A 21,403-nucleotide genomic window follows, 5' to 3' on the forward strand; every position below is an offset into this window, starting at 1 on the left:
CTGCCGCCTCTCATGGCCCGCACGTCCTGACCGGCTCTGCCCGAGGACCCTGCGGGATGCGCCGCAGAAGCCCAGACCCCGCTCTCCGCTCCCCGCTCGCGGCACGGAGCCCGCGCTAGCTCCCGGTCCCGGAGCGTGTCTAGCTAACCGCATGTATTATCTTAAGAAATAGAAAACTTGAATGGATCTAGTCCTTTAAAAACTCATATCCAATCAGATTGATTAATCACTTCTACCAACACTTCAAAAACCAGATAATGACCACAATACATAAACTGCTTGAAAGCAAAGTAAGAGAAACTCGCCGGCCGCGAATTCAGGAGGCGGGTGGCCAGTATGCAAATGTCGGGCAGGGGCCGGGCCCGCCTCCCACTCCCGGGATAAGAGACGGGGCGGGGCGCTCGGGCCGCAGAAGCCGCCGCCTCCCTGGAGCCGGCCGTGCGCTCCGCCCCGCGCCGCAGCCCGCAGCCCCGACAGCGCGGCCCGCGCCCCGCCGGCTCCCGGTAAGGACACGCGGCCAAGCGGACCCCAGGCGGTGGCACGGGCGGCGACCCGCGACCCCTTCCGCCCCACTGCGCTGTCTCAGCGGGAACGTGGGAAGCCGGCGCCTCCCCCGCGCTCTCCAGCGCCAGGCAGGTGGCATCTCCTCAGGTGTTGCGCAGGGCCAGCGTGTCCCCAGGCCATCGGCAGTCAAGACGGAAAGGAACTGCGCTGGGTCTGCACAGGGGTAGGAGGGACCAAAGTGACCTCGGATTGGAGTGAGGCTGAGAGTCAAAGAGCAGCGGCTCCCCGAGGGGTCTCCTGCTCTTCTGAGGTTATTGTGCTGTTTCCTTCCCACCCCCCGCAGCCGTCCGGAGGCCCTTGGAGGAGGCGACCGGAGGGGAAGAACCGCGGGGGAAGGCGTGGGCGCACACTTGTCCCAGCCAGCAGAGAGACTGGACGGTAGAGGCCCCCCACGCGGCCCCCAAACTACACCCCAGGCCCACCAAGGTAGCTGTGCTGGGTCGGCACCTGTCTAGAGCAAAAGACCTTTAGCAGCCATCTCTCTCTCTCTGAAAAAAAAAGTCCTTCTGAAGTCTGTTAAAACAAATACTAATCTTAAGGTTGGCCAGTTGGATCTGGGGGTTGACCTGGTGGCCTGTTATGGAATCCTTGTCTGGTCTCATTCCTTCCTCCACCTTAACCTGCATCCTGGAAGATGCCATGTGGAAGGAAGAAAAATATCCTCTCAGAAGGCGTCCAGGTCCAGCCTACTGTTCCTCCTTTTATGATGTTGGTCAGTGGGTGCTCAGAGCCCAGCTTAAAAGGAACCTTCTGCTCCTTAGAACCAGTCAGAAACCACCCCCGGGGGAGGACCTCTGAGTCCCGGGAAGACCTGAGGGCTTCCCATGCTAAGATAAGCCCAGACTAGTGTCCTTGGAGCTCTAGAGTCTGAGCTGGAAGGTCAGAGGAGGGAAGAAATGAACCAGAGAAGTGACCGATCCTAGAAAGGATTAATAACAGAGGCCAGGGAGTGGTGAAGCGGGGAACTCTGACACACGTCTCCTCCTGTTTCTGTTTGTGTATGTTTGTGTGGGTTCTGGTCAGTAACTGGATAAGAGAAGACTGGAAGCATGTCAGAGTTTTGGTTAATTTCTGCCCCTGGCGACAAGGAAAATTTACAAGCTCTGGAGAGGATGAACACTGTAACCTCCAAGTCCAACCTGTCTTACAATACCAAATTCACGATTCCTGACTTCAAGGTAAAATTCCCTGGGAGGAGGAAGAAGCTGGAGGGTGGGTGGAGGAGAGGGATGAGGAGACAGAGATTGCTGCCCCAGGAAGCCAAGGAGGAAATAACAGCCCAAAGGCAGAAATGCTGAGGACAAGCCTGAGGTTGAGGATGGACAGGGGAGTTGGTGGTCTTGGTGGGACTTTAAGACACAGCCCCAAATTGTTTGTGGTACCTGTGGACTTGGAGCCATAGGAAAGAATGAACAGGGAAGAAGGTTGTGGGTTTCAGTGTCTAATGCTTCGAAAGGTGGGAAGGGCATTGCATGCACTCAGGTCTTCATGAATTGTTCTCAGGTTCTTCCTGGGAGGACATCTGAGAAGATGGAAGGCATGGTTAGTTAGGTGTGCCGGCTTAGAGGACTTCAGCCTTGATTGTACTCTTGACCTCAGGGCAGCTTCTGCTGGAGGGAAAGGAAGGGGATTCAGTGGCTTCAGGAGCTTTGGGTTGTGCTGGGCTTTTGAGGGGTCTTGGAGTAGAGAGCAGAGTTCAAATGCAAGAAGGTGGACTTTTTTTGTGGTGCTTCCTAAGGCTGTAGGTTTCCCCAGGGAAGAAGATGCTAAAGTGAAGTATAACCCTGATCACCTCTGACTGCATGGGGGCAAATGCTGGCAAAATGGTGCTAAATGCCCAGAGTCCACTCTTTGAGAAAACTGCCATAATCCTCTTTCAAATCTCACTGTGTCCCTCTGTCAAAAGGGCGGCCCAACCAGCTACCATAGTTGGAGATGCTGTTCCCTATTTACTGGTATTTATTGAGCAACATGCTGGTGACCAGGTACTTTAGACACATGATCTGGAAGCTTCACAAATCCCACAGAACAGGCTAAGAGAGGCTAAGTGGTTATTAGGGTTGTTGAGCTGTTAAGGGCAGTGGTGGGCCCTGATCCCACATCTTGCTGCTTTTTAAGAGCCTGGCTCTGTCCAGCGACAGACACTGTGGAGGTGTGCAACTTCTGTATCGCTCATCATTTCCTGTGTGCGAGTCTCCAGAGGGTACAAAGATTAAAAAAAGAAAAAGACAAGGCCCCTGCCAAAAGTTGCTTGAAAAGAAGCAACTTCGGCTCGGTGCCTGTGGCTCAAGCGGCTGAGGTACCAGCCACGTATACCTGAGCTGGTGGGTTCGAATCCAGCCCAGGCCTGCCAAACCACAATGATGGCTGCAACAAAAAATAGCGGGGCGTTGTGGTGGGCACCTGTAGTCCCAGCTACTTGGGAGGCGGAGGCAGGAGAATCCCTTAAACCTAGGAGTTGGAGGTTGCTGTGAGCTGTGACTCACGGCACTCTACCCAGGGTGACAGCTTGAGACTCTGTCTCAAAAAAAAAAAAAGAAAGAAAGAAAAAGAAAAGAAAAGAAGTAACTTCACTTAGTAGAGACATCCAAGCTTCATCATTTCCTGATTACTTTTTATGGCCTGTTGGCATTATCACTCGATAGCAAATCTTTTCTTTCTGATTCTCTGAAAAGAACTTTAAATACGATTTTTGGACATTGTAATAATTTCCACACTAAGAAATAGAACATAAATAATCTGAAAAGAAAAGGCCCTCCATGAAGGATGAAATGGGAGGAAAACTGTCCCTTTCCCCTGGAAGATCAGGGTTAATGACAGCAAAGAACAGACAAGGGCACTGGTGGGAATGTCTCGGCGAGGAAAGGCTTTTGGGAATAATGTCTTAAACGTGCTTTCTGCTGCACTCTTCCTCAGCTTAGAGGGGTTAACCATGTGGCTAAAAGATTGTCATTCTAAGAAGAAAATGAGCTAAGGTCAGACCATGACATTATTGTCACTCCTTCCTGAGATTAAAAATACCATGGTTTATTCTGTTGTCCCCCCCACCGCAAAAAAAAGAACAACAGGCTCGGTACCCGAAGCACAGTGGTTACGGCGCCAGCCACCTACACCAAGGCTGGCGGGTTCAAACCTGGCCCAGGCCAGCTAAACAACAATGATAACTGCAACAAAAAATAGCCGGGCATTGTGGCAGGTGCCTGTAGTCCCAGCTACTCGGGAGACCGAGGCAAGAGAATAGATTTAGCCCAAGAGTTTGAGGTTGCTGTGAGCTGTGATGTCATAGCACTCTACCAAGGGTGACACAGTGAAACTCTGTCTCCAAATAAAAGAAAAAAAAACACAAAAAAACTGAACAACAATAACAGCAACACCCCAAAAAAACACAAAACACTCCCTCCCAAATCCACTGATTTCTATTAATTCTTCCCCCTTTTAGTTTGCCATTGACCAGGGGCAACTAACCCAAGAGGAGGTGACAGAGTCTTAGCACTGCCATTGAAATGGCACCACACTCTGGTAGAAAGCATGGGAGCCTCTCACTTTTTATGATCTGTCTAGGTGGGGACCTTGGATTCCCTGGTTGGCCTCTCTGATGAGTTGGGGAAAGTCGACACCTTTGCTGAAAGGTAAACTATTTCTTATTTACTCCATACAAGTGAGAATTTGACATTGTTGTCAGAGGACACAGTGTTCTGGCTTTGGCAGAACCAAATTATGGATTTGTCTGAACCTGGTCTCAGCAGTCAGCAGAAAGAGCAGGTTGGCCTGTCTGTGGGTGCTGGGTCCATGGGACCATGCATGGTCCCTCACATTGTTTTGTCTGCTGGAGGCTGCATTTTTTTTTGAGGCAGAGTCTCACTTTGTCACCCTTGGTAGAGTGTTGTGGCATCGTAGCTCACAGCAACCTCAAACCCTTGGGCTCAAGTGATCTCTTGCCTCAGCCTCCTGAGTAGCTGGGACTGCAGGTACCCGCCACAATGTCCAGCTATTTTTAGCCTGGTCTTGAACCTATGAGCTCAGGCAATCCACCAACCTTAGCCTCCTAGAGTGCTAGGATTACAGGCATTAGTTGCCGCGCTGGCCCTAAGGAGGCAGCATTTTTTTAAGGGGCTACCTTCAACATGAAGAATACAGAGGTGCTAAGACACTTAGAAAAACATTGGTAGGTGGCACCTGTGGTTCGAAGGAGTAGGGCGCCGGCTCCATACGCCGGAGGTGGCGGGTTCTAAACCCAGCCCTGGCCGAAAACTGCAGAAAAAAAAAAGAAAAAGAAAAACATTGGTAAAGTTTTCCCCCAAGGCTTTTTAAGTTTGTTTATTTATTTTTTAGAGAGGGGGTCTTGCTATATTGCCTAGGCTGGACTTGAACTCCTGGGCTCAAGTGATCCTCTCACCTCAATGTCTTGAGTAGTTGGGATTATAGGTATGTGCCACCTCACCCAGCTCTATTGGTTAATTTTTTTAGTAACATATGCCTGGAGTTAAAATTCAAAGTACAAAAGGAAGGATATATAGTGAAAATTAAGTTTTCCTCTTACATCTTTGCCCCTTTCCTTTCCTCTAGCCTCCCAGTGCCTCTCTTTTAAGGCACTGTTACCATCTTTCTAGGTGAGCCTTCCAGAGGTAGCCAATACCTGCAAAAATAAATGTGAATGTAGTCTTAAGAGGGCTAGGTGCAGTGACTCACGCCTGTAATCCCAGCACTCTGGGAGGCTGAGGCAGGAGGATCGCTTGAGCTCACGAGTGAGTTTGAGACAAGTCTGAGCAAAGTGAGTCCCCTGTCTCTAAAAATAGAAAAATTAGCTGGTGTTGTGGCCTAAGCCCATAGTCCCAGCTACTTGGGAGGCTGAGGCAAGAGGATGGCTTGAACCTAGGAGTTTGAGGTTGCTATGAGCTAGGCTGATGCTATGGCACTCTAGCCTGGGCAATACAGTGAGACTCTGTCTCAAAAAAAAAAAAAATAGATAAAAGGAATGTAGTCTTTTTTTTTTTTTCTTTTTTTTTTTTTTATAGAGACAGAGTCTCACTGTACTGCCCTCAGGTAGAGTGCCATGATGTCACACGGCTCACGCAACCTCCAACTTCTGGGCTTAAGCGATTCTCTTGCCTCAGCCTCCCGAGCAACTGGGACCACAGGCACCCGCCACAACGCCCGACTATTTTTTTTTTTTTTTTTGGTTGCAGTTTGGCTGGGGCTGGGTTTGAACCCGCCACCCTCGGCATATGGGGCCGGCGCCCTAGTCACTGAGCCACAGACGCCGCCAGGAATGTAGTCTTAAAATTAATTTCATACAAGTGATAGGGTATATTCTGCATTTTGCTTTTTTCATTAAATAATGCCCCTTAGAGGCCAGGCATGGTGGCTCACGCCTGTAATCCCAGCACTCTGGGAGGCTGACGCGGTGTATTGTCTGAGCTCAGGAGTTGAGACCAGCCTGAGCCAGAGCGAGACCTCATCTCTAAAAATAGCCGGGTGTTGTGGAGGGTGCCTGTAATCCCACCTACTTGGGAGGCTGAGGTAAGAGAATTGCTTGAGCCTAAGAGTTGGAGGTTGCTGTGAGCTGTGACGCAAAGGCACTCTACTGAGGGCGACAAAGTAAGACTGTTTCAAAGAAAAAAACAATGCCCCTTAGAGATGCATAGTTTCATGTCAGTCCCCAACTGCATGTTCCTTTTGCCGACCATATTACCTTGAACAGATGCCCCCTCATTTATTTGGATTTCTTCTTCTTAGTGGAATGGTGATATGGCCTCCACTGCCTTTGCTAATGAACGTGTATGGGAAAATATGTCATTAGGAGTTTTCGTGAACATACTTTGAGGATTTCTGTTCTGCAGGTTGGTGCCATGAGCTAAAAATTGCATATGCTGTGTTCTGTGCCCTTCACCTACCGACTGATAAGAATACTAGGAATCTGGGCGGTGCCTGTGGCTCAGTGAGCAGGGTGCTGGCCCCATATACCAAGGGTGGCGGGTTCAAACCCAGCCCCGGCCAAACTGCAACAAAAAAATAGCCGGGCGTTGTGGCGGGCGCCTGTAGTCCCAGCTACTCGGTAGTCTGAGGCAGGAGAATCGCCTAAGCCCAGGAGTTGGAGGTTGATGTGAGCCGTGTGATGCCACGGCACTCTACCGAGGGCCATAAAGTGAAACTGTCTCTACAAAAAAAAAAAAAAGAATACTAGGAATCCTTTGTTAGTGACATTTCCCCGTATGTGGGATGTTGAACTGACTTACATGAAGGCAGTCCTGGTCACCAAATAGTTTGAAGTTCACAGTCTTTTTTTTCTTTTTTTTCCTTCAGGACATTTATTCACTTATACAGTGTAAAGTAGACTGAAGCCACAGTGGATCTCAGTAGTTCAGTCTTGAGAAAGAAAACTGAGCGTTGGCTTTCTCATCTATAAAATGGGTTAACAGTGACCATTTCTTTGCCATCAGGGAAGAAGGAAGGGAAGTAAAATCATGTTAGAGCAAGTATTGTCAAATCCTAAGGCCTGTCCTATGAAAAGCTAACATCCAAGACAAATTGACTTGATCCCTTTCTTAGGCTGCTCAGTACTACAGAGAAATCTGACTGGCCTTGTTCAATTTACAGGCTAGTGGAGAAGACCTATTAATCAAATAAATCAAATAATCTGATAATTCCAAGCCTAAGAAAGGATCTGGCACTTCAGGCTGATGATCACCTTAGGTTTTCTGACATACCACAGTAAGCTGTGTAATTAGGTGCGGTAAGTTTGGAGAATTGCTCTTTCTGCTTGCTGCAGAAATGACAGCGATTCTAGACACATCTTTGCTACCAGTTGTCTTCCGCAGGGCATACAAGTCCTTTAACCTGTTTCTTATTTACTAAAACCTCCTCTGACCTGGAAATTCTGTGATCCTGGATTATTATTATTGCCTTATTTTGTTTGTTGCTGTTGTTGCAGTGTTTTGGCCGGGGCCGGGTTTGAACCCCCCCACCTCTGGCATATGGGGCCGGCGCCCTACTCCTTGAGCCATCAGCACCTGTTTCCTTCTTTTAGTTTGCTTTTTGTTTTCTTATTCCAGTAAACGTTGGTGTTTTATTCTGTAAACACTTGTTGCACAAGTGGCTTCTTATGGTGATGTAACTTATGTTCAAGAAAAAATAGGAAAATGTACAAGCAAGCAAGATTATGGCTGTAATTGTGGGACAGATAGAACCTGGATGCATTAAAGTGTTCTCAAACAAGAGACTAGGTGTGGTAAGAATGAAAATCACCATGCCTTGTTTCAGTTTTCCTTGTGAGTATGTTCCCAAGAGTCTTCCTATGGGAGGGGGAGAAAAGTGGTAGAGCCTGAGCACCTCAAAATTCTTGCTCTGAGCTTTCCTGTAGTTCAGGGATCAGGCTATGTTGTCTTAGGAGATAATATTGGAGCATGGGGTAAAGGAGAGTATATGTACTAATAAATCCAGAGATTGGCTTCAGTTCTTTGCCATGTTCTCTCTGATTCTTTGAAAAGTCCTGAAGTGTTATTAGGTAAATAAATGCTAGCTGGGTCTGTAACGCAGGTAGCATAAACCTGTCAGCGCTGCTTCTGCCCAGGAGAACAGAGAAGGGACAAGGGTTTTCAAGGTGTATTGTTTCCATATCCTTTTATTATTTATTTACTTGGTGCACTAGAGTGTTTTTCCATGTAGCTGGAAGGCAGCTTTTGCTGACGAGAGCTTTCCCTTTATTTTTTGATTTATTCCTCCATGCTGCCTTTGTTAATTTACTCTGTATTTACACTGTCACTCATGAACATTTGAAAAATCAAATTGTCTTATCTTTAGGAAAGCCTCTCTGCCCTGTTTTTTAAGCAATGTTTGAGTTTGAGTCTCTTAGCCTGTTTTGTGGTGGTGGCTGAAATATTTAATAGTGCGTTTTACAGGCACTGGGGCATTCAGCTGCACCTTTTGGGTTCTGTTGTACAGTGTTGACTGTCACCTGCCCTGAGTGCTTCCTTACCTTACCTGTCTGTGCTGGTGGTTTTTTCTTTACCCACGTGAAGTTGACTGAGGGTTGGCTGATCAAGGATTACATGTCTGCTATAGTGATATGAATGAGTCAGTTCTTGTAAGCCCATTTTAAAGAGAAGTGAAATAGAATTTTTTTTTTTTTGAGACAGAGTCTCACTATGTCACCCTTGATAGAGTGTCATGGCATCACAGCTTATAGCAACCTCAAACTCTTGGGCTTAAGCGATTCTCCTGCCTCAGTCTTCCAGTAGCTGGGACTACAGGTGCCCATCACAAGGCCCGGCTATTTTTTTGTTGTTGTTGCACTTGTCATTGTTGTTTTAACTGGCCTTGGCTGGGTTTGAACCCGTCAGCCTTGGTGTATGTGGCTGGCGCCCTACCCACTGAGCTATGGGCGCTGCCCTGAAATAGAATTTTAAAAAGTATCTATGCTTCTGCTCTCTGTTAGTGCAAGGATATCAGATTGAAGCCTATAGTCCTAGCTACTTGGGAGCCTGAGACCGGAGAATCACTTGAGCTGTAGTGAGCTACGGTTGTGCCACTGCGCTTCAGCCTGGGCAATAGAACAAGACCAGTCTCACTTTGTCACCCTTGCAAAAGTGCTGTGGCCTCACAGTTCACAGCAACCTCAAGTGATTCTCTTGCATCAGTCTCCCAAGTAGCGGGGACTGTAGGCGCCCACCATAACACCTGGCTATTTTTAGAGACAGGGTCTCGCTCTTGTTCAGGATGGTCTCAAACCGGTGAGCTCAGGCAATCCACCTGCCTCGGCCTCCCAGCATGCTGGGATTATAGGTGTGAGCCACTGTACCTGGCTGCAAGACTCCTTTTCTAAAAAATAATCTTAAAAATAGTAATAAGAGAGGGTGAAATTAAGATTATTTATGTGACATTTCATCAGATTCAGCAAACGTACTGCAACCGAATGCCTATTTCTGCCGTGTGCCTTCTGGTTTCCCGAAAGCTGTGTGGCAGTCCTACTGGTGTGTTTGCTGTCCTGCTGCTTCCTATGAGGGTGGTTTCAAAACTCTTCCACCCCTCATCCTCCCACCTGCTCCTCCGAGCTCCCCTGGGCTCTCCCTCTGCCCAGCCCCACCGCCTTCAGTCTGCAGATTTGCCCTCTTCTAACATAACAGGAGGGCTCCCTCCTTCACAGTGCTTGCTGCAGTGGACTTTGACATTTTCTTACGAGATTATTTGGTTAATATTTGTCTGCCCTGTCTTTTACTCACAATTAGATCCCAAGCACCTGTAACATGGTGGGTCCTTAGTGACCGACTGACTGAGTGAGGGAATGAATGGAAGAATCCTGGGATCTAAGAGCTGGGCAGACCCTGAGAGAGCTAACCTGGCCCTGTCATGTTCCAAATGAGGAAACGGCCCCGAGGGCGAGATGGGTGAGTGGGGGTAGCAGAGGAAGGAAGAGACCCTCGGTCCACCTACTCACCCACTGGTGGTCTGTCTGTGCCTCCCTGCCACTAACTGGTTCCCACCTGCTCCAGCAGGACTTGGTGTCCTGGACACTACACAATGCTTCAGGCTCTCGGGGGTCATTGGCAGAACTAACCAGAAAAGGGCTTTTTCCTCCTTCCTTCCACCTTCCCAGCTCCCACCATCAATCATTATTATTATTTGTGATAACACAATAGTATTTTTAATCCAGACATTTAAAAATGTCTTACTCATATCTTATTTATTACTCAGTGATTGTTAACATTAAGGAAAAGAAAGTTAAATATTTACACATTTGGAAAACTCAAATGGGGCAGTGCCTGTGGCTCAGTGAGTAGGGCATGGGCTCCATGTACTGAGGGTGGCAGGTTCAAATCCTGCCCCAGCCAAACTGCAACAAAAAATAGCCAGGCGTTGTGGTGGGTACCTGTAGTCCAGCTACTTGGGAGGCTGAGGCAAGAGAATCGCCTAAGCCCAAGAGCTGGAGGTTACTGTGAGCTGTGACACCACGGCACTCTACCAAGTGTGACAAAGTGAGACTTTGTCTCTTAAAAAAAAAAAAGAAAGAAAAGTCAAATGGTATAAAAAGGTAAAAAGGAAAATAGAAAGTTCTACTTTAACCCTGCTACCTCTCATCACAGGTAATCATTATTAGAGTTTTATTTGTTTTCTTTCCTGGTAAAACAAAACAGAACAAAAAAATGTGGATACACATATATTCACAAGCATTCGTAATTCAGTCCAAATATTTACAACTCTTGAAGGCCTTCTATTGAGGTATCTACTAAGCACAGGCAATTTTTTTTAAAAGATCCATCTGGCTTGGTTTGCGGATCATCTCTATAATTCTAGTACTTTAGGAGGCTGAGGTGGGAGGATCACTTGAGGCCAGGAATTTGAGACCTGGGCAACATGGTGAAACCCCATCTCTACACAAAATTTATTTATTTATTTAGAGACATAGTCTCACTTTATCACCCTCAGTAGAGGGCTGTGGCATCACAGCTCACAACAATCTCTAGCTCTTATGCATAGGTGGTTCTCTTGCCTCAGCTTCCCGAGTAGCTGGGACTACAGGTGCCCACCACAATGCCTGGCTATTTTTTTTTTTTTGTAGTTTGGCTGAGGCTGGGTTCAAACCCACCACGCTTGGTATATGGGGCCGGTGCCCTACTCACTGAACCACAGGCACCGCCCTCTACACAAAATTTAAAAAATTAGCCAGGCATGGTGCCACGTACCTGTAGTCCTAGCTACTTGAGAGGCTGAGTTGGGAAGATCATTTGAGCCTAGGATTTTGAGGCTTCAGTGGACTATGATGGCATCACTGTACTATAGCCTAGGTGACAGAAGGAGACCCTGTGTCTAAAAAAAAAAGATATATTCCAAGTATCCAGAGTAGTACCTGGCACATGGTTGAGAATTCATTTGGGATTATACTGAAATTAAGGGGATTAGCATTTTTATAACTTTGACTGCTTCTATGAACACAGTTCATTTTCCATCAGCTTAATTCTTCTAATGGAACATTAATGTTTTATTTCATAAGGGTCCTATATAATATCTTAATGATTTTTTCCTGAGCATCCTATTTTTTATTTTGCTATTATAAATAAGATCTTTTCTTCATGATCCTCAAGAAGATCACTAAAGCATTTTCTAAATGCTTATTTGTTTGTATTAGGCATTTTCTTTTTCCTTTCTTTTTTTTTTTTTTTTTTTTTGTAGAGACGGAGTCTCACTTTATTGGCCTGGGTAGAGTGCCATGGTGTCACACAACTCACAGCAACCTCTAACTCCTGGGCTTAGGCAATTCTCTTGCCTCAGCCTCCCGAGTAGCTGGGACTACAGGCACCTGCCACAACACACAGCTATATTTTTGTTGCAGTTTGGCTGGGGCCGGGTTCGAACTCACCACACTCAGTATATGGGGCCAGTACCCTACCCACTGAGCCACAGGTGCTGCCCCTGTAAATAGGCATTTTCAGGTATTAATGTTGTGACTTGCCAAGTTACTGAATTTTCTTATTGTCTCTCAGGCTTTTTCAGCGTATTTTCTAATGTTTTCAAAACTTATGATCATATTTTCTGCAAATGGTGTGTTTTTCTCTTTGTTCTCATTTCTTGTTTTTTCTTTCTTTCTTTCTTTTTTTTTTTAGAGACAGAGTCCCACTTTGTCACCCTCAGTAGAGTGCTGTGGCATCACAGCTCACAGCAACCTCCAACTCCTGGTCTTAGGCGATTCTCTTGCCTCAGCCTCCTGAGTAGCTGGGACTAAAGGTGTCCACCACAACGCCCAGCTATATTTTGTTGCAGTTTGGCCAGGGCCAGGTTCGAACCCAGCACCATTGGTATATGGGGCTGGTGCCCTACTCACTGAGCCACAGGTGCCGCCCTGTTCTCATTTCTTTATTGCATGGGCTAGTGTTACAGAAAAATGATTAACTTGTCAGCAATGGCAGTGAACGTGTATGTTCTTTTTTTAAAATTATTTTTTATTAAATCATAACTTTGTACATTGATGCATTTATGGGGTTCAGGGTACTGCTTTGATATACAATGTGAAATGCTTACATTGAACTAAGTAACACATCCATCACAATTATACTCATTTCTTAATAGTTTTGAAATGTACCATTGCATCATGTACATTAGGTGAGGTCCCCCAAATACCCTCCGTCTCCTTCCCTCTCTCTCCTCTTTCAACATGTATGTTCTTGATTTTATTTATTTATTTATTTATTTAGCCGGAGTCTCACTCTGTTGCCAGGATAGTGGGCCATGACCTCAGCCCAACTCACAGCAACCTCAAACTCCTGGGTTCAAGCAATCCTCTTGCCTCAGTCTCCAGAGTATCTGTGACTACAGGTGTGAGCCACTGTGCTGCGCTTGTTCTTGATTTTAATTTGAATATTTCTAGTATCTCATCATTAAATATCCCTTGGTTCTTGATTTTTTTTTTTTTTTTTTTGTAGAGACAGAGTCTCACTTTATGGCCCTCGGTAGAGTGCCGTGGCGTCACACGGCTCACAGCAACCTCCAACTCGTGGGCTTAAGCGATTCTCTTGCCTCAGCCTCCCGAGTAGCTGGGACTACAGGCGCCCGCCACAATGCCCGGCCATTTTTTGGTTGCAGTTTGGCCGGGGCTGGGTTTGAACCTGCCACCCTTGGCATATGGGGCCAGCGCCTTACCGACTGAGCCACAGGCACCACCCTTGATTTTTTTTTTTTTTTTTGAGCTATTCTTACCCTGTCATCCTCGGTAGAGTGCTATGACATCATAGCTCACAGCAACTTCAAACTCTTGGGCACAAGTGATCCTCTTGCCTCAGCCTCCTGAGTAGCTGGGACTACAGGCACCTGCCATAACACCTGACTAGTTTTTCTGTTTTTAGTAGAGGCAAGGGGTCTCACTCTTGCTCAGGCTGGATAACTCCTGAGCTCAGGCAATCTACCCATCTCAGCCTCCCAGACTGCTGGGATTACAGGCGTGAACCACTGCGCCTGGTCTCCTTGGCTGTTGATTTCATACACATACACACACAAGATATATATATTTTACAAAGGAAGGATCTTTTTATTTGTTTTATTCCTTCTCTTCTGGTGTATTTATTAATAAATATCATAATTATTGAATTACTTTTGCATTCCAAGGAAAACTCCAATTATGTTGAATTCTGCTAATGTTTCGAGATTTTATATCCACATTCATGAACACAATAATGCTAACATCATAAACTACACAAGTAACATAAGAATAGGTCACACTAATTGAATGCTTATTCTGGCAGCCTGGACACATGCAGTAAGTGTTGAGGTTGTGATTAGTGGCCAGGGAATCTGTCTTCAGAGTTCTCATTCCCAACCACAATATTAAGATTTGCTATCACTCCAAATTAGAAAAAGCCATATTAGTGTAAGAAAGATGATGGCCTTTGTAAAAGGAATTTAGAAGCTTTTCTTTAAAAAAGAAACCAAAATGTTACTTACTTATTTATTAATTTATTTTTTAGAGACAGAGTCTCACTTTGTCACCCTTGGTAGAGTGCTGTGGCGTCACAGCTCACAGCAACCTCCAACTCTTGGGCTTAGGCGATTCTCTTGCCTCAGCCTCCTGGGAGGCTGGGACCACAGGCACTTGCCATAATGCCTGGCTATTTTTTTTGTTGCAGTTTTGCTGGGGCTGCGTTTGAACCCCCCACCCTCGGTATATGGGGCCGGTGCCCTACTCACTGAGCCACAGGCACTGCCCCCAAAATGTTATTTTAGAAAATGTACTTAGTGGGCGGCGCCTGTGGCTCAGTGAGTAGGCTGCTGGTCCCATATGCCGGAGGTGGCGGGTTCAAACCCAGCCCCGGCCAAAAACCACAAAAAAGAAAAAAAAAGAAAAGAAAATGTACTTAGTTATTCTATTTGACAAATAAAAATTGTGTGTATTTATCATGTACAGCATGATGTTTAGAAACGTGTATGCATTGTGGGATGGCCGAATTGTGGTATTACCTCATGTAGTTACATTTTGTGGTTAGGACACTTAAAATTTATGCTTAATTCTTTTCAAAAATATGGTACATTGTTACTATAGTCACTTCATACAATAGGCCTCTTGAGCACTCTGGAAGGCGGAGGTGGATGGACTGCTTGAGCTCAGGAATTTGAGACCAGCCTGAGCAACAGCGTGACCCCATGTCTGCTAAAAATAGAAAAACTATCTGGGCACTGTGGTGGGTACCTGTAGTCCCTGCTACTCAGGAGGCTGAGGCAAGAGGATTGCTCAAGCCCGAGAGTTTGAGGTCATTGTGAGCTATATGATGCCACAGCACTCTACCCAGGGTGACAGAGTAAGACTGTCTCAAAAAAAATAAAAGTCTGCGTTCCACACCCGTAGCACAATGGTTATGGTGCCAGCCACGTACACTGAGGATGGAGGATTTGAACCTAGTCTGGGCCAGCTGGGCAATAATCACAACTGCAACAGAAAAATGGCTAGGCATTGTGGCAGGCACCTGTGGTCCCAGCTACTTGGGAGGCTGAGGCAAGAGAATCGTTTAAGCCCAGGAGTTTGAGGTTGCTGTGAGCTGTGACACCACAGCACTCTACCGAGGGTGACATAGTGAGACTATGTCTCAAAAAAAAAAAAAAAAGTCTCCTGTATTTATTCTTCCTCTCTAACTGAAATTCTGCATCCTTGGGCACTCCTCCCAAAACTCCCCCCAGCTCCAGCCCCTGGTAACCACAATTCTAGTCTATTATTCCATGAGTTAAACGTTTTTACTCTACATGTAAGTGAAATGAACTTATCCCTCTTTCTCTGTCCTCCATGCACTGTTCTTTGTGGTAGCCACTCGTCACATGAGGCCACAGAGTGCTCAAAATATGACTAGTCTGGATCGAGATGTAAAACACATACCAGAGGCTCAGCACCTGTAGCTCAGAGGCTAGAGTGCCTGCCACATACACCGGAGTTGGTGGGTTTGAATCTGGCCTGGGCCTGCTAAACAACAATGACAACTACAACCACAAAATAGCCAGGTGTTGTGGCGGATGCCTGTCGTCCCAGCTACTTGGGAGGCTGAGGCAAGAGAATCGCTTAAGCCTAAGAGCTTGAAGTTGCTGTGAGCTGTGATGCCACAGCTGAGGGCGACATGGTGAGACTCTGTCTCAAAAAAAAAAAAACTAAAAACCTCACACATATCAGATCTTGAAAACTTAGCACAAAAAGAATGTAAAATAGCCTGTTAATTTTATTATGTCAGTTACCCATTTAAATGATAATATTTTGGATATTGGGTTAAATAAAGTATGTTATGAAGACTGACTTCACCTGAGTTTACTCTTTCAAATGTAGTGACTAGAAATTTTTAAATTACCTGTGTGGCTCAGGTTCTGTTTCTGTTGGACATTGCTGGGTGAGAGCTTTAGAGAAGGCTTCTGAAACTTGAACTCTCGAACTAATCTGTTGGAGACCTTGGCCAAATGCAGACTCAAGCTCAGTGGATCTGGGAACCTGGGAGTCTGTATTTCTACTCTTGTGTTGGCTGGTAGGAGGCAGGAGGATCACAAGCTCCCCAGGGACACTGCTGCTGCTGGCCCGAAGATCACACCTGGCACGCTGAGGCTGAACACTTGAAATCGGAGGCTCTCAATGTTAGGGTGCATTGGAAACATCCAGATGGTTTGTTAAAGCGTACATTACCTGGCTCCACCCCCAGAATTTCAGACTCAGTGGGTCAGAAGTAGGGCCTGAGAACCAGCATTTTTACATGTTCCCAGGTGGTCCTGCTTTCAGAAGAGCTGCTTTACCTGGTAATGGGGCAGTCTGTTTCTAGAAGGTTTAAAATAATGTGCTTATGACATAGTTGAGTTTGGTTTTCAGGAGTAGTTCTTTGATACAAAATTTTTAGTGCTGTTGGTCTGTTGGTTTTTTCTTTGGAGGGGAGGGGTCAATATTTACGGTAAATTTCATAATTGCATACCTAATAATTTATTTTTTTTCGAGACAGAGTTTGACTATGTGATCTTTGGTAGAGTGCTGTGTCACAGCTCACAGTAACCTCAAACTCTTGGGCTTAAGTGATTCTCTTGCCTCAGCCTCCCAGGTAGCTGGGACTACAGGCATCCACCACAACACCCGGCTATTTTTTTGTTGCAGTTGTTGAGTTGGCCTAGGCCAGGTTGGAACCTGCCACCCTCGGTGTATGTGGCCGACACCATAACCACTGTGCTACGGGCACCAAGCCTAATGTTTTCTTTTTGAGACAAAGTCTCATCGTTGCCTCAGAATAGAGTGCCAAGGATTCAGCCTCGCTCATTGCAACCTCAAATTCCTGGGATCAAGCAATCCTCCTATCTCAGCCTCCCAAGTAGCTCCTGACGCCATGCCCAGCTACTTTTTTCTATTTTTAGTAGAGATGGGGTCTCAGTTTTGCTCAGGCTGGTCTTGAACTCCTGAGCTCAAGGAATACTCCCCTGTCAGCCTCCCAGAGTGCTAGGATTATAGGCATGAGCCACAGGGCCTGGCCTGCTTTCTAACATTTTAATTTCTCTAGCCTAAGTTTTTCCCTGTTCATTAGGATTTGTTCTCTTTTTCTTTCCAGTAAAAGATAGTGAGTTTTGGTGGCGCTTGTGGCTCAGTGAGTAGGGCACTGGCCCCATATACCGAGGGTGGTGGGTTCAAACCCAGCCCCGGCTGAACTGCAACCAAAAAATAGCCGGGCGTTGTGGCGGGCGCCTGTAGTCCCAGCTGCTCGGGAGGCTGAGGCAGGAGAATCGCGGAAGCCCAAGGGCTAGAGGTTGCTGTGAGTCCTGTGACATAGCACTCTACCGAAGGCGGTGAAGTGAGACTCTGTCTCTACAAAAAAAAAAAAAAGATACTGAGTTTCACACTTAGTTTATTTATTCTTTTTATTTCATTTAGTAACACTAGAGCTAATGATTTTTTCTGATAGTATGTAATTTAAATTTCTTTCTTTCTTTCTTTCTTTTTTTTTTAAAGATAGAGTCTCACGGGGTAGCGCCTGTGGCTCAAGGAGTAGGGCGCCGGTCCCATATGCTGGAGGTGGCGGGTTCAAACCCAGCCCCGGCAAAAAAAAAAAAAAAAAAGATAGAGTCTCACTTTGTTGCCCTCAGTAGAGTGCCATAGCATCATAGCTCACAGCAACCTCCAACTCCTGGGCTTAGGTGATTCTCTTGCCTCAGCCTCCCGAGTAGCTGGGACTACAGGCACCTGCCATAATGCCTGGCTATTTTTTTGTTGCAGTTTGGCCAGGGCTGGTTCAAACCTGCCACCGGTAGTATATGAGGCTGGTTCCCTACTCACTGAGCCACAGGCACTGCCTTTTTTTTTTTTTGGAGACAAAGTCTTACTTTATTGCTCTTGGTAGTTGGGAGAGTGCAGTGGTGTCACAGCTCACAGCAACCTCCAACTCCTGGACTTAGGTGATTCTCTTGCCTCAGCCTCTCGAGTAGCTGAGATTACAGGCGTATACCACAACGCCAGCTATTTTTTTGTTGCAGTTTGGCCAGGGCTGGGCTCGAACCTGCCACGCACCGTATATGGGGCCGGCACCCTACCCACCGAGCCACAGGCACCGCCCAGCTTGGGGTGTTATATATCCTCACAGTGTACACGTGAGGTGAGATCCCGCCTCCTGCCCGCCCTCCTTCTGCCAGTCATCCTCCCCTCCCCATTTCTAATTCTTTTGCCTTGTTCTTGGGAGACTGAATTAGGTACAGTCTGTACGTTGGGGAATTTTAAGTTTTCTTCATCACTTAATTGATTGCTAATTCTCATGGGCATTCCATGGGTGCCTGAAATGGGTGTATTCTCCTGTTTTCATCACAGAGAGTTGATACATGCCTATTGAAGCAACATTGGCAATGGCTTTGATATTTGCTATTCCATGGTTTTATACTTTGCTGCCCTTACTGGATGTGTAAAGGTCTGTGACAATTGTACCTACATCGAGGGCTGTTCCATTGATATTCTCTAGTCCTGTGTGTATTATATTCTGTTTTGAGTTCCACACTGCCTTGGTGGTTTGTCACATTCCTATTTGGGTAACTACCATTGATTGATGGATGAGAATATTGACATTCAGAGAGTTAGGTCATTGGCATAAGGTCATCTGGCACCTAGTGTCACATCTTAAGCTGGTCAGCCTGACTCCCCACCTTGCTCCAGCAGAGGTGGTCAGCAGAGGGCAGGTCGCTCTCCTCTGCTTCCCTTGTCTTCACGCCTCTCTTCAAGTCTCTGCGTTGCCTTAGGTGACCAGCATCTGCCAGCCTCCTCCCAGCTCCCAGCAGCTCTACCAAACCAGAAGTCCACCCAGCAAGGAAGGAAGGAATGCAGGCTGGCCACTTTAGGCACAGCATGCGTGGAGTAAGGACCCGCCTGAGGCAGTGTTAGAAAATATACAAAATGATTCTTTGGGGGTTAAATTTAGTATAAGGCACTTTCATCTTGGACCCTGCCCAGGTCCTTCAGCCCAGGTCCTCCACCCGTGGTGCCATTGTTCTGCAGATCTCAGCCTTGTATTTTTCACATAACATACTTCTTTGCTGCTTTCACACCTCAAGCTGTTTTAACTCTTTCCCTATTTATTTATGTTTTTTTTTTTTAAAGAGATGGGGTCTCACTCTGTCTCCCAGGCAGGAATGCAGTTGTGTCATTGTAGCTCTCTGTTACCTCAAACGCCTAGGCTCAAGTGATCCCTCCCACTTCAGCCTCCTAAGTAGCTGGGGTTATTTTTCTTTTCTTTTCTTTTTCTTTCTTTTTTTTGAGACAGAGCCTCACAATGTCACCTTCAGTAAAGTGCTGTGGCATCACAGCTCACAGCAACCTCCAACTCTTGGGCTTAAGTGATTCTCTTGTCTCAGCCCCCCAAATAGCTGGGACTACAGGTGCCCACCACAACGCCTGGCTATTTTTTTGTTGCAGTTGTCATTTTTTTTTTTTTTTTAATTTTTGTTTATACCAGCATAATTCACAAAGCAGTTGCCATTGTTGTTTAGCAGGCCAGGCTGGGCTCGAACCCACCAGCTTCAGTGTATGTGGCTAGCTCAGTTTCAGGAGTAGCTGTGATTACAGGCATCTGCCACAATGCCCAGCTAGTTTTTTTTTTGTTTTTTTTTTTTTAGAGACAGAGTCTCACTTTGTCGCCCTCGGTAGAGTGCCGTGGCTTCACAGCTCTCATACCAACCTCCGACTCCTGGGCTTGGCCAATTCTTTTGCCTCAGCCTCCTGAGTAGCTGGGACTACAGCACCCACCACAACACCTGGCTATTTTTTTGTTGTTGTTGCAGTTTGGCCGAGGCTGGGTTCGAACCTGCCACCCTCAGTGTATGGGGCCGGTGCCCTACCCACTGAGCGACAGGCGCCACCCGACTTTTTTCTTTTTTAAGAGCCTGAGTCATGCTATGTTGCTCAGGCCAGTCTTGAACTCCTGGCCTCAAGTGATTCTCCTGCCTCAGCCTTCTGAGTAGCTGGGATTACAGTTATAATCCCCCATGGCCCTCTTCTAGGTATATTGTTAAGTGGGGGAAAAGAAAAAAAATGCAAACAGATGGGCTTAGTGGCTGGTGCCTGTAATCCCAGCTACTTGGGAGGCTAATGTGGGGGAGAAAAATCCCTTCAGGTAAGGAGTTCGATACCAGCCTGAGCAACATAGTGAGACCCCTGTCTCTAAAAACAATTTTAAAATTAGCTGGACACAGGGGCTCTTATGTGTAGTCTTGGCCACTTAGGAGGCTGAGGTGGGAGGCTCCCTGGAGCCCAGCAGTTTGAAGTTATGATTGGGAGTGGGACAACAGAGTGGGACCCTGTCTCTATAAAATAAATAATAAATAAATTTGAAAATATATACCTGGGAGATTTTTCCCATCAGTACATAGAGCTTTTTTGTTTTTTTAAGCTACTTAGCATCCTACCATGTGGAAGGACCATCATTTATTAACCATAGTTAACAACCAGTGTCTTAACTCCTAAAGATAGACACTTGGGTTGTTTGCTGTTGTGAGGAAGCAGGCTGTTACCAACAGGGCTGCAGTACTGAACATGATTACATTCTGCGTAGACACAGGTAGGCAGGTCTGCAGGGCACATTCTCAGAAGCAAATCTCTGGGTCAAAGGGTCCTATCTTTTCATTTTTTGGATACATGTTCCAGATTCTCTCTCTGTGGGATGACCATTCTGCATGTCCACCCATGAAGGACAGCCCATGTTTCCCTATAGCCTTTCCAATAAAGGGTATTGTCAGACTTTTGGTTTCTCATGAACCTTGTAGGTAAGAAATGTTACTTCACTGTTAAGTAGGTTTTTAAAAAAACAATGGCTTTATTGAGACATAAATGACAAAATAAATGGCAGATTTTTAAAGTGTTCCATTTGATGAGTTTTGAGATATACATGTGAAGTTACCACCAGTTAAGATAGTGAACAAATCCATCATCTCAAAAGTTTGTGCCCCTTGTAATTAATTTCTCCCCATACCCTGATGAGGACTTTCCTGCCTTCTGTCACTATGAGATTGTTTGCAGTTTTAAAAGAACGGGACATAAATGGAAGGATGCAGTATGCACTTTTTTGGGGGGGGGTCTGGGTTTTCCCATTCGGCATCCTTCTGAGAATTATGTATATTGCTTGCATATTAATCCCCCATGGCCCTCTTATTACTTTACTGCTGAGTAATATTCCATTTTATGGGTAAGACACAATTTGTTTATCCATTCACTTGTTGGGGGACACTTAGATGGTCTCCAGTTTTTATTACAGACAAAGCTGTCATGAACATTCCTGTACAATCTTTGTTTTGGCATATGTTTGCATTTCTCTGGATCCTGGGTCAAAGTGTGAGTACAAACATTCCCTTAAAGCAGGTGTCCTCAAACTGCGGCCTGCGG

At 46.1% G+C, this 21,403-nt stretch overlaps 1 protein-coding gene across 3 annotated transcripts in view; it reads left to right on the plus strand.

Moving 5' to 3' along the window:
- Positions 1-915: 915 nt before the first annotated feature.
- Positions 916-21,403, plus strand: part of ATP6V1C2 (ATPase H+ transporting V1 subunit C2) — a 61,327-nt gene continuing 40,839 nt past the window's right edge. For all 3 annotated transcript variants that reach the window (XR_008379740.1, XM_053590030.1, XM_053590031.1), the window contains exons 1-3: positions 916-990; positions 1,588-1,742; positions 4,126-4,193. Coding sequence is in view for 2 of the 3 variants with exons in the window: in XM_053590030.1 (XP_053446005.1) it covers positions 1,614-1,742; positions 4,126-4,193 (197 nt within the window). In the remaining variant the exon portion in view is untranslated. The remainder of the gene's footprint in view (positions 991-1,587; positions 1,743-4,125; positions 4,194-21,403) is intronic.

The sequence above is a fragment of the Nycticebus coucang genome, chromosome 4, assembly GCF_027406575.1.
Source record: "Nycticebus coucang isolate mNycCou1 chromosome 4, mNycCou1.pri, whole genome shotgun sequence".
NCBI classification, from domain to species: domain Eukaryota; kingdom Metazoa; phylum Chordata; class Mammalia; order Primates; family Lorisidae; genus Nycticebus; species Nycticebus coucang.